Raw genomic sequence first — 12,535 nt, 5'->3', positions numbered from 1 at the left:
TCAATGTTAAAATGGAAAAAAACTGCAACTGTTAAGCCACTCAGAGTGCCTTTGATCGCTGACTTGCAATGTTGGCCAATTTCCACAATTATTGCACAACAATCTCAAATACATGAACAGGGAACGCATCAAAAGAACACTGCCTCAGCCAACTGCATTGTTTGAGCACTGACAATGGGGAAGAGGGAAGGACAAAAATATCTTTTATCTTCATTACAAAGTGCTGCATCATTTGAGTGCTAACATTGTTTGTGTTCTCTATGGAGCATTCACATAGAATTTACAAGATGCAAAACTGGGAAATTCAGATCAATTAAAATTATTGCACTAAATACAATTCAGAACTTCACTTAGAAAGTTTAAAACCATTTCAAATACTAAAGTAAACTTTTGACACAAGGAAGCTAGTTGCCCAAAAGACATTTCATAACCTTGGTTGACATTTAAATCCAACAGATACTTGATATACCAAAGGTAATCAATAAATGCTGGTTTGTCTCGTCACATTTAAACATCTCCTCAAAATAAAGGGATAAAGATAAGCAAATACCAATTTAGTTTAGAGATACAGTGCGGAAACAGGCCTATCAGTCTTCCGCTGCGACCCCCTGCCACATCTTCTTTGAACTAATGCATTAATTGCAAGCCATTTCATTGATTGTTCAACTATGCATGTTTTATAGGTAAATCAAGACCTTGGGAGCCTTGCAAGTGTGAATAAGTATCAGCATAAATAACTGAACATTTGAAACTAGTTGTACTAGCATTTAAAAGCCTGGATGTTTCAGCCAAAAGAAGCTTGAGTGTGCAAAGACTATGGGCTGCCCTGAAAGAGTCCATAATTAGACATAGAACAGTATTTAATTTAGAGATATAGTGCGGAAATAGGCCCTTCGCCCCATCAAGTCCATACAAACCAGCGAACCCGCACACTAACATTATCACATACGCGCACACACACACTAACGAGGGACAATTTATTTTTATACCAAGCCAATTAACCTACAAACGTGTATGTCTCTGAAGTGTGGAAGGAAACCAAAGATGCAGAGAAAACCCACGTTGTCACAGTGAAAACATGCAAACTCCATACAGACAGCACCCGTAGCCAGGATTGAATCATGGTCTCTGGTGCTGTGAAGCAGCAACTCAACCGCTGTGACACTGTGCAGAACAGGGACTGGTCCTTCGGCACACAATGTCTGTGCAGAACATAATGCCAAGCTAAACTAATCTCATCTGCCTACTTATGATCCATACTCCTCCACTCCCTGCATATCCATGAGCCTATCTGAAAGCCTCTTAAACACCACTATTGTATCGGCCTCCATTACCACTCTTAGCAGTACATTCCAGGCATCCATCAGTTACTAAAAAAAATGTTCCACGTGTCTCCTTTAAAGTTTGCTCCTTTCACCCAAAAGCTATGCCCTCCAGTCTTTTGTTTCCACTGTAAATTGTCTACCATGACAGTCCCCCTTCATTGCCCACATTCAGCTCAGTCAATGATATCTTTACCCGAAACACCAAAGGCCTTACCCAATGACAAGATCGAACTTCAAAGACAGAGGGACTGTCAGGAAGGAATACCACCTCGATCGCAACTATCCTCGAATCAAGCAACCTTTACTCCACCCATTTGTTATAGTTCCCTTGTCAGATATTTGAAAAGGTCAAACACTAACTAATGAAGAACAAGGACCAGATAGTTTTGCCACTTTAGTTTTAAAACTTAGCCATAAAAGCCGAGTCACAAATCCACAAAGTGAATATCTGAGCAGAGTACATGCCTCAGATGATGTAAACAACAGACAACTGACAATAATGAGGGACACACCCTGCTATTTGCCATCGGGAATAATTGACAGAATCCTCCTACTAATAGTAGATAAGCTGCTCACCCAAACATTGTAAAGAATGAGTGGACAATATTCACTAGGTGACAATACCCAATAAATGCAGGGAGCAATAACAACCTTTGCCAGTAATATGCCAATAATCTGCAATTCAACACTTCAGAAAGTAAGTTTGCAGGTACAGCAGGCAGTGAAGAAAGCTAATGGCATATAGAAACATAGAAGGTATGATGCAGGTGTAGGCCATTCGGCCCTTCGAGCCTGCACCGCCAGTCAATATGATCATGGCTGATCATCCAACTCAGTATCCTGTACCTGCCCTCTCTCCGTACTCCCTAATCCCTTTAGCCACAAGGGCCACATCTAACTTCCTCTTAAATATAGCCAATGAACTGGCCTCAACTATATTCTGTGGCAGAGAATTCCAGAGATTCACCACTCTGTGTAAAAAATGTTTTTCTCATCTCAGTCCTAAAAGATTTCCTGCATGCCTACTTTCAATGACTGGTGTACCATGACACCCAGGTCTCGTTGCATCTCCCCTTTTCCTAATCGGCCACCATTCAGGTAATAGCTTACTTTCCTGTTTTTGCCACCAAAGTGGATAACCTCACATTTATCCACATTATACTGCATCTGCCATGCATTTGCCCACTCACCCAGCCTATCCAAGTCATCTTGCAGCCTCCTAGCATCCTCCTCACAGGTAACACTACCCCCCAGCTTCGTGTCATCCGCAAACTTGGAGATGTTGCATTCAATTCCCTCGTCCAAATCATTAACATATATTGTAAATAGCTGGGGTCTCAGCACTAAGCCTTGCAGTACCCCATTAGTCACTGCCTGCCATTGTGAAAAGGACCCGTTAACTCCTACTCTTTTCTTCCTGCCAGCCAGTTCTCTATCCACATCAATACTGAACCCCCAATACCGTGTGCTTTAATTTTGTATACTAATCTCTTATGTGGAACCTTGTCGAAAGCCTTCTGAAAGTCCAGATATAACACATCCACTGGTTCTCCCTTAGTTACCTCCTCGAAAAATTCTCGAAATATTGGCCTTTATAACAAGAGTATTCGAGTATAGGAGCAAATAGGTCCTTCTGCAGTTGTACAGGGCCCTGATGAGACCACACCGGAAGTATTGTGTGCAGTTTTGGTCTCCTAATTTGAGGAAGGACGTTCCTGCTATTGAGGGAGTGCAGCGTAGGTTCACAAGGTTAATTCCCGGGATGGCAGGACTGTCATATGATGAAAGAATGGAACGACTGGGCTTGTATTCACTGGAATTTAGAAGGATGAGAGGGCATCTTATAGAAACACATAAAATTATTAAGGGTTTGGACAAGCTAGATGCCGGAAACATCCCAATGTTGGAGGAGTCCAGAAACAGGGGCCACAGTTTAAGAATAAGGGAAAGGCCATTTAAAAGTTTCAAAGGTTTTTTTATTGTCACATGTACAACTTTAAGGTACAGTGATATGAGATTTACCTTACGATAAAAAAGCAACAAGACAAAACTACATAAAAGTTAACAGAAACATCCACCGCAGTGGATTCCCCACATTCCTCACTGTGATGGAAGGCAAAAATGTTAAACCTTCCTCTTCATTCTCAGTTGGGTCAGTCAAACCATCCGTCGGGGCGATCGAAGCTCCCGCAGCGACAGTCAAAGCCCCCGCATCGGGGCGGTCAAAGCCCCTGCATCGGGGTGATCGAAATTCGCGCGTCGGGGTGATCGAAACTCCCGCAGTTTGGAGTTCCCGAAGTCTGACGGAAATACGATACGGGGAAAAAAAAAATTTGCATCTCCGTCAAGGCAAGAGATTAGAAAAAGTTTGAGGGAGTTTGAAAGAACACTAAATATACATTTAACACATACTAATAAAACACAACAAAGAGACGAGGCAGCCATTGCTGGCGCCATCTGGTGGAGAATTGAGATGAGGAAAAACGTTTTCACGCAGAGTTGTGAATTTGTGGAATTTTCTGCCTCAGAAGGCAGTGGAGGCCGATTCACTGGATGCATTCAAAAGAGTTAGGTGGAGCTCTTAGGGCTAGTGGAATCAAGGGATATAGGGAAAAGGCAGGAACTGATTGTGGATGATCAGCCATGATCACATTGAATGGCAGTGCTGGCTCGAAGGGCCGAATGGCCTACTCCTGCATTTATTTTCTACGTTTCTAAATCCTAACCATTCAGCATCTGGCTCACCAGGTGACATTTCCTGCACTCCACTTAAATTCCAGGAAACAACGTTTCCTTTAAAATGACTGGGTTCCCTGAAAACTCAAGACATAAAACCCAACCATCACGGTATTAATATGAATAACATTCAATTATGATCCATACTCCAAGTCTTGCATCAAAATGCTAAGTGTACCAATTGAAGTTATAGTACAGAAACAAAGAACTGCAGATGCTGGTTTATATCAAAGATAAACACTAAGTGCTGGAGTAACTCAGCAGCTCAGGTAGCATCTCTGGAGAAAAAGAGGGGTGACGTTTTGGGTCAGGAACCTTCTTCAGACTGAAAGTAGGGGTGGTGGGTGGGGGTGGGGGGGGGGGGGGGGGGGGGGGGGGGTGAAGAGCTGGAGGCTAATAAAGACCAGGAACAATCGGGGCCAGCTACAAATGACATAGAAACATAGAAAATAGGTGCAGGAGTAGGCCATTCGGCCCTTCGAGCCTGCACCGCCATTCAATATGATCATGGCTAATCATCCAACTCAGTATCCTGTACCTGCCTTCTCTCCATACCCCCGATCCCTTTAGCCACAAGGGCCACATCTAACTCCCTCTTAAATATAGCCAATGAACTGGCCTCAAGTACCTTCTGTGGCAGAGAATTCCAGAGATTCACCACTCTGATTGAAAAATGTTTTCCTCATCTCAGTCCTAAACGATTTCCCCCTTATCCTTAAACTGTGACCCCTTGTTCTGGACCTCCCCAACATTGGGAACAATCTTCCTGCATCTAGCCTGTCCAACCCCTTAAGAATTTTGTAAATTTCTATAAGATCCCCCCTCAATCTTCTAAATTCTAGCGAGTATAAACCGAGTCTATCCAGTCTTTCTTCATATGAAAGTCCTGACATCCCAGGAAGCAGTCTGGTGAACCTTCTCTACTCCCTCTATGGCAAGAATGTCTTTCCTCAGATTAGGAGACCAAAACTGTATGCAATACTCCAGATGTGGTCTCACCAAGACCCTGTACAACTGCAGTAGAACCTCACTGCTCCTATACTCAAATCCTTTTGCTATGAATGCTAACATACCATTCGCCTTCTTCACTGCCTGCTGCACCTGCATGCCTACTTTTAATGACCGGTGTACCATGACACCCAGGTCTCGCTGCATCTCCCCGTCCTGTGGCAGGACGTCCTAATCTTTTCCAACCACCATATCATACGTTTTCTCCATAGATGCTGCCTGACCCACTGTTACTCCAGCACTTTGACTATCTTTAGAGTTGTAGCATACATGGCTTTGAGCTTGCCTGAACCTCACCACCACCACCTGAGAAACTGCAATATCCCTGCGCTGTTCAGAGTTATCTGCATCTCATTTGATTGACGATGGAAAGCAGGCCACGATTTAACCTACCAGAGCACAATAGCTGTAAATATTTTCATTGCAGTGCTGCACTTCATTTCCAATATACTTTCTGTAGAGCTCACCCACAGGGCTAATAGGACGCTATTCAACCTACAACTGCATTTCCAAAGTAGCACTGCTGTTTTTATTTTTCTGCAGATCCTTTCTAAATCTCAAATCACGCAATTCCACTTTACATTAGGTTAAAAATGGATCATGAAGGTAACCCTAGATAGTTTGAAAAACATTTACAATTAAGCTGTAATACAAGTAGTAGCTTTCCACCTTCCCAAATATACAATATTCCCATGTTTTCCACTTTGCAGCTGCATACTTCAATTCTCTCCCACTGGCCAACACCAACACATTACTCCAACTTGAATTCTATTTTGAAATGGTCTTAACAACTCATTAAATTCAAGGACGGATAAGAATCAGCCTTGCTGCTGTGGATTTCAAGCCACATTGGGCAGGAATAGACCAGCTTATCCCCAAGTCTATAAATGATCGATAGTTTAAAATTGAATGTAATATTTATCAAAAAGGGCATTTTAGTTACAATTTAATTCAATATTATTTTGCCAGCAGTCATGAAGGAATTAAAGCAGATGTCATTGGCCCAGACGATAGCTTATAAATCCAGAACTCAGGAATGCCACATCTGTTACAGTGATAATAATCACACAAGATAGAAATTCAGTTGTGCATTGGTTAAATTACTTGGCTGGGATCCAACAGCCCAAACTAATGAGAAATAAACACTAGGCTGAATGCTACTCCATCAATTAATAAATGTATTCTGTAATAGTGTTTGGAATTCATCAGATTTATATTCATCTCTATTTTCCCCAAGTGTTATGGAAGGAACATTACAGTCTGTTCTCCAAACATTAATTCCTAACTGAATATAACTGAAAAATACAAAATCATATTTTGCGATTTTCAGCCATGCCCAAAATGAGTTTCCCTTTGCACAACTAACTTCCAAGCCTTCAGCTATTTTCTCAGCCAGTGCAGCAACCACCATTGCTCAATTAGTACTTTCATATTATATCCACTACATTGTTTTGCTTTATTTCTTCCCCTCCCACTTGCAGTACATTGCACCGATAATAGTAGCAGTGCGAAAAATTGGAGAGATTAGAGTTGATCTTTAATTAACCCAGATAAATGCACACTTGAATTTTAATCCAAGCGTCTAGTAATAAAACTATTCAAATGATGTCACCTGCAGCTGTGATTGGTCATAACAGAAAATTAACAATGTGGCTCTAACCATTAACAAAAAGGCTCGCATTTCAAAACGTACAGCAATAACAGTCAACACTTACTTCTTCTGTGCTGCAAGCCTTCTCCACTTTCGGCACAGAAGCTGGAACATTTAAATCAACTTGGTGATCACTTGCCAGACTCGAACATCTGGCTCTTGGTTTTTCAATAACAGGAACACGTTGCTTTGAAATATTTGTTCTCTCACTTCCATTACAATGAAAAGTTTTATTAAGTTGAATTGTGCTTGCAGAGTACTGCGATGAGTTGTGTACTTGACTTGAGGGTCCATCAATTAAAGCTGGTTTTGAAGATGTTGAGGCTAGAGCATTCTTACAATTGGACTTTGAGATCTTCTCTGCAATCGAAATGCGCTGCATGTTTGTAGGGATCATTTTCTTATACACAACATTCTGCAATTTCAAGACTGCCGACTTTGTTTTTAGTGCAGATTTGGAAAGCTGATCCTTAGTTAAGGCTTTTGGAAAAGAGAGGGAACATGGAGACCGTGGTGATGGAATGGAACCGACGGACCTTGGAACATTTTTTGATGAACCTTCAGATGAAGGGGAGACATTTTTTGGTGACAAATTTGTCTGAACTCTGGATACAACTTTAGGTTTGACATTGTTAAAGTTAGGCTTGGGGTAACATTTTATCTCCAATTTTGCTTTCATAGTTGCATTATGTTTTACCTTGTAACGTTGCCTCTGTACTGGGTCTCTGGGTGTATGGAGCTGCATGTTAATGGGAGGCTCTTCTACAGGTGTGGTGCAGTTCCCATCCATTCTGCCAGTTGGATTCATATAGGGAGGGCTGAAGAATGTCATTCCTGTGGACTTTGGCAATGGGGTTGATGTTTGAGAGTAAGTATTTCCATCTTCATGAATTATTGAATTAGAAATTAGAAATGTTTCCTCATTATTTTCCCTTGCTTGAGGTACAGGTTCCTCTGCATCACCATTCCAATTGGTGCTTTCAGATGCGGAATTTGAATTATTTGCTTCCTGCAACACCATAAAAGTGGCATCCATTGCCCAGTTGGCTGGCTTTCTGCAAGCTTCATTCCTTTGCATAGGTTTCTTACTGTCAACTTTGGTGGTTTGTTCATTTGTAGCTACTAACTGTTCATGTACCATTTCCTTTGGTTGATATTTCACACAGAGGTCATCAGTGGAACGGAATTTCTCACGATCAGTGTTCTCCCTATCGTTCCAATTAGGATTTTGGGAGGGGCCGCTAGAGAATCTAGCTCTCTGACCCAATTCTGCTTGACAAAGTACTTGCGCCTTTTCATCGACGACTGGCTGCTGATTTGATAGCCCTTCAAGAGGGTCCTTGGAATCAAAGACAACTTCCATTGGCAGTTGATATGTAGTCAGCAGGTCATCTGTCAGCTCACAGTCACCCACAGACTCAAAAACATCCAGTGACTGATCTGACACGACAATTGGTTCATACGAACTATTGGAAAATACTGACAATTCAGGGACAGACACAGTAGATTCAAATTCTGTGCTGCCAAGACAACCACCTTTCATTTCCAACTGTGCTTCACAAGGCAATATTAGATATTCTAAACTTTCTATACGTGTTTTAATTCCTATGCTTGAATTATTGGTATTGCGAATTTTATCGAAGTTCAAGCTGTTACCCGAAACGTGATGCACCGTCTTCTGAAGATACTCTTCATTTGAAACGTTAGAGTTTAACTTGTGTACAAAATCTGTGGCATGGCTGGCACCAAGGGGCTCAATGCACGGCATCTTACTTTTGAGGGAGTTAGATAATTTACGTGTTTGGCCACACCAGCCAGGATCTGTTATTGTAGCAGAACTCTCGGAGTTGCAACTCAGATTTGCAGTCATGTACTTATCTGAAGAGCTAGTTTGAGAATTAGTAACTTCATCACAGAGATGCTCATCAGCCACTTCTAATTCAGGTCCGGCTATATCTGGGATTCCGCACAATTCTTGGTCAGATAAGATTGCCATGGCATTATTATTATTACTACTACTACTACTACTGCGTGCAAACATTAGCTTATCTGGGATCATACACTTTTCAATAGTCAATTGGGTTGCCACATGGACTGTTTTACGAGATGTTCGTGCACAGGAATGTTTGTTGTCATTCGTGTCATTGATCAGATTAGGCTGATATGCGCTATTTACTGTATCGGGCAAAGAATCATCCATTCCATTGCAGTTATTAGCTTGCAAGCTCATTTCAAATATATCCAACAGAGCTGTTCGGAATATTAATCTGACATTAGCAGCAGTGCACACAACACTCGAGGCAAATCAGAAAGGATAAATTGTTCCAAAATAGCAATTTGAATCGACTTGAATGTTGATTCTTCAAGCAAATAACGTTTATCTAGAAGTGAACAGAAAACAAAAGTTAGGTTTGCTACATATCCAATAGATATTCTCACTGGATTTTGTAATTTTAGAGTGCTATCTGATAATTCCAAATCATAATGCAATGCTTGCAGTGCAACTGGACCAAAGTTGTATCAACCTTACAGTAATACAAAATTTACAAGTTTAGAATTTGCCAGAAAATAAAACCGATGAATCCCAGAATGAAGTTCAGATTTCTCTGTGCAAGGTTTAAAGTCAGTGTTAAAACACCATAAAATTAGACCCTACCGTCCACCATCTTCATGCCAGACATGTACCAAGATTCCCATGTTCCAGCAACCGGCCCAGAGCTAGAGTGCACTCCCAATCTTCCAACCTACCTCACAGTGAACACTGGACTTGCTCTCTGGAACTGTAATGCTGCCATGGGACAACTATATCCTGCACTCGGATCATTTTCTCTTTGCTCTACCATTTGTACTTACGTGACTTGATTGTATTCATGTGTAGTATCCGATTTAATCTTATAGCACACCAACAAAAGCTTGTTTTTTTTTGTTTTTTTTTTTTAATATTTTTATTTATTATAAGTACAGTAAATTACAGTAGTACAAGCCAGATATTACATTTATTGTCCCCCTTCATTTTTTAAGCTTTAAGGAAAGATAGAAATAAAGAAAGTAGAGAAAGTGAGAGAAAGTTGTGTTAGTGGAAAAGAGTGATCAATTTAAAAAAAAAACAAAAAACCATTAGTTAGGGAAAAGAGTCAAGAAATAGACCCCCGAAAAGAAAGAAAAAACAAACAAAAAAAGCTCTATTATGAAAACCGCGCAAAAGGGATATACCAACTTCGTATTTTTCCTCCCCCCTTTACCAGATCCTGACACAATTTCTTTTTTGAAGTACTGATGAACCTTATTCTTGTAGCAAGTCGATAAATGCAGACCACGTCTTTTGGAAGAGGTCTGATTTGCCTGCAAGAAGGAGTCTCATATCTTCCAGGTGTAATGTTTCAAACATATTTCAACAAAAGCTTTTCATTGCAAGTTAGTACACGTGACAATAATAAGCCAATACCATACTGAGTATTTAAGTCTCTTTTATGCAAGTCTGCTTTCTCCATCTAGAGAATTGTCCAGTTCTCATTTAAATCTACTACCATTTAAATATATTATCACTTAAATCTTTGCCCTTGTACAACGTGGGAACAGGCTCTTCAGACAAACTCATCCATGCCAAACATGATGCCTTACTGAGTTAACCTCATTTACCTGCATTTGGCAGACACCCCTCTAAATCATTGGTATGGGCAGTTTGGGCCTAACAGCAAGTTTGCTTGTTGTACGACTCTGACCTTAACCATTCAGGCACCTATTTAATTGTCTTTAAAACATTATAATTATACCCACCTCCACAGCTTCCTTGGGCAGCTCCTCCATATACCCACCACCCTCTGAAACCCAGCCCATCAGATGTCCTTTAAATCTTTCCCCACTCATTTTAAACCCAGACTCTCCAAACTGGGAAAAATGACTGAATATTCACCTTCTCTGCTCCTCACGATTTTATACATCGCTATATGGTCATCCCCTCAGGCTCATATTCTCCAGAAAATACTCAGCCTGTCCAGTCTTTCCTGACGTTCAGTCCCTCCAGTCCTAGTAACATCCTTGGTCATCTTTGCTGCATCCTCTCATGTCTAATTAAATCTTTGCTATAGCTGGGCAACTGAAATACATACTAAATTCCATGTGCCGTCTTACCAATATCTCAGCTGTAAGATGGCATCTCAATTCCAGTACTCTACTCTCTGACTGTGGGCAAGCGAGCTAAATGCCTTCACCACCCTGCTCATCTGTGAGCTTCATACATCACTCCATCCTAAGCAACATGCCAGTGTATCTACTCAAAGCTATCTTCAGTGCCGACTTCCCCATTAAGCAGCGACTCCACCTACAAATGAATATCAGTTGTACCAGACACCCCAGCTCTTATATTCCATGCCCAAACTAATAAAGTATCCCATTTGCCACCTCATCTACCCATGCTGTGCCTTATGGGATCTTTGACTGTAAATAACCCTCATTGTTCTGTCTGGGACATATTACAACAATACTCTTGACTTGACTATATATATAAACCAAGGGCCATGGTACGCAAGTTAAAGTCTCAGCCTGTCCAGCCTTTCCTCATATTCAAGCTCTCCAATCCAAGTAACATCCTCTCAAGCTTAATGAAATCCTTGCTACAGCTGGGCAATAAACGCATATAAAATTCCATGTGCCACCTTACCAATATCTTAGTTGTAAGATGGCATCTTAACCGCTGTACTCTGCCCTGACTGATCAAGGCAAGCTCGCCAAATGCTTTGATAGGTTCTTGATTAGCATGAGCATCGAAGGTTATGGGGAAAAGGCAAGAGAATGCAGTAGAGGGAAAAAATAGATCAGCCATGATCGAATGGCAGAGCAGATTCAATGGGCTGAGTGGCCTAATTCTGCTATTATGTCTTATGCAGATTGAATGCAATTCGCAAGCTCTCTCTGTGACTGGCTGGGTTTCCTCAGAGTGCTCCAATTTCCTCCCAATTCCCAAATATATGTGGGTTTGCTGTTAATTGGCCTCTAAATTGCACCCTAATGCATGATGAAGGTGGGGTAAAACAGAACTAGCACAAACTGATTGATGATCAATGGTCAGTGTGGACTCGGAGGGGTGACAAATCCATGCTCTCTCCCTTAATTTTAAAAACGTAACATTTTCTCCAGAGATTGTCAAGAGGAAGGAGGAAAACATTGGCAACTTCAGGCACGAAGTTATAATCTGGATCTACCAAAAAAAAAGTTTTACTTGAGCATTATGGCCATGTACCTTTCTGCAGTTTTCATCTATGTATGTCCTGCCAATTATAAGCTCTATTGCATACTAAATAAAGTAATTCGGGAGCACATTTCCTCTGCATTCAGCTTTGAATTGGTCGAGTCTTCACCCAGTTGTTCCCATCATTTCTTATTCAGCTCCAATCTTCACACTCCAGAATCTGCAGTGTTTTGATCCCCACTTCGTACCTCCCAGACTCTGTTGCTATCTCCATCCTTCCCATTCCAATCTGAAGTATCCGCCAATCAACATCTCGTCATCCGTCTCCACCCAACGCATGCCCCACTCGTCTCTTATACTGGTTACTTCCCTCTAAGTTTTGATTTTTGGGGGCCAGACAACAAACCTTAACTATCCATTTTTCTCCAAACACTACCCGACCTGCTGAGTTCCTCCAACCTAGCGTTGGAGGAACTCCAACTAAAACTCCAATTTAGCATTTAACTGTCTCTACCTCCAAACCACACCTTCCCCAGCTGGCTCCATGTACCAGTCATTCCTTGCCTCTCCAGGTTTGCAAATGACCCCTCATTTCTGCCTCTGCATTCCCCTTTATATCTCTATCTT

At 41.3% G+C, this 12,535-nt stretch overlaps 1 protein-coding gene across 5 annotated transcripts in view; it reads right to left on the bottom strand.

The window, feature by feature from the left end:
* Positions 1-12,535, bottom strand: part of mtus1b (microtubule associated tumor suppressor 1b) — a 145,047-nt gene that overhangs the window by 98,895 nt on the left and 33,617 nt on the right. For all 5 annotated transcript variants that reach the window (XM_055635329.1, XM_055635334.1, XM_055635341.1 and 2 more), the window contains exon 2: positions 6,785-9,101. In XM_055635329.1, the coding sequence (XP_055491304.1) occupies positions 6,785-8,950 (2,166 nt within the window). In that variant the 5' untranslated portion in view covers positions 8,951-9,101. The remainder of the gene's footprint in view (positions 1-6,784; positions 9,102-12,535) is intronic.

Source organism: Leucoraja erinacea, chromosome 1, assembly GCF_028641065.1.
Source record: "Leucoraja erinacea ecotype New England chromosome 1, Leri_hhj_1, whole genome shotgun sequence".
Classification (NCBI taxonomy): domain Eukaryota; kingdom Metazoa; phylum Chordata; class Chondrichthyes; order Rajiformes; family Rajidae; genus Leucoraja; species Leucoraja erinaceus.
The sequence above is the reverse complement of the archived record's forward strand: the minus strand, read 5'-3'. Positions and strand labels throughout refer to the sequence as shown.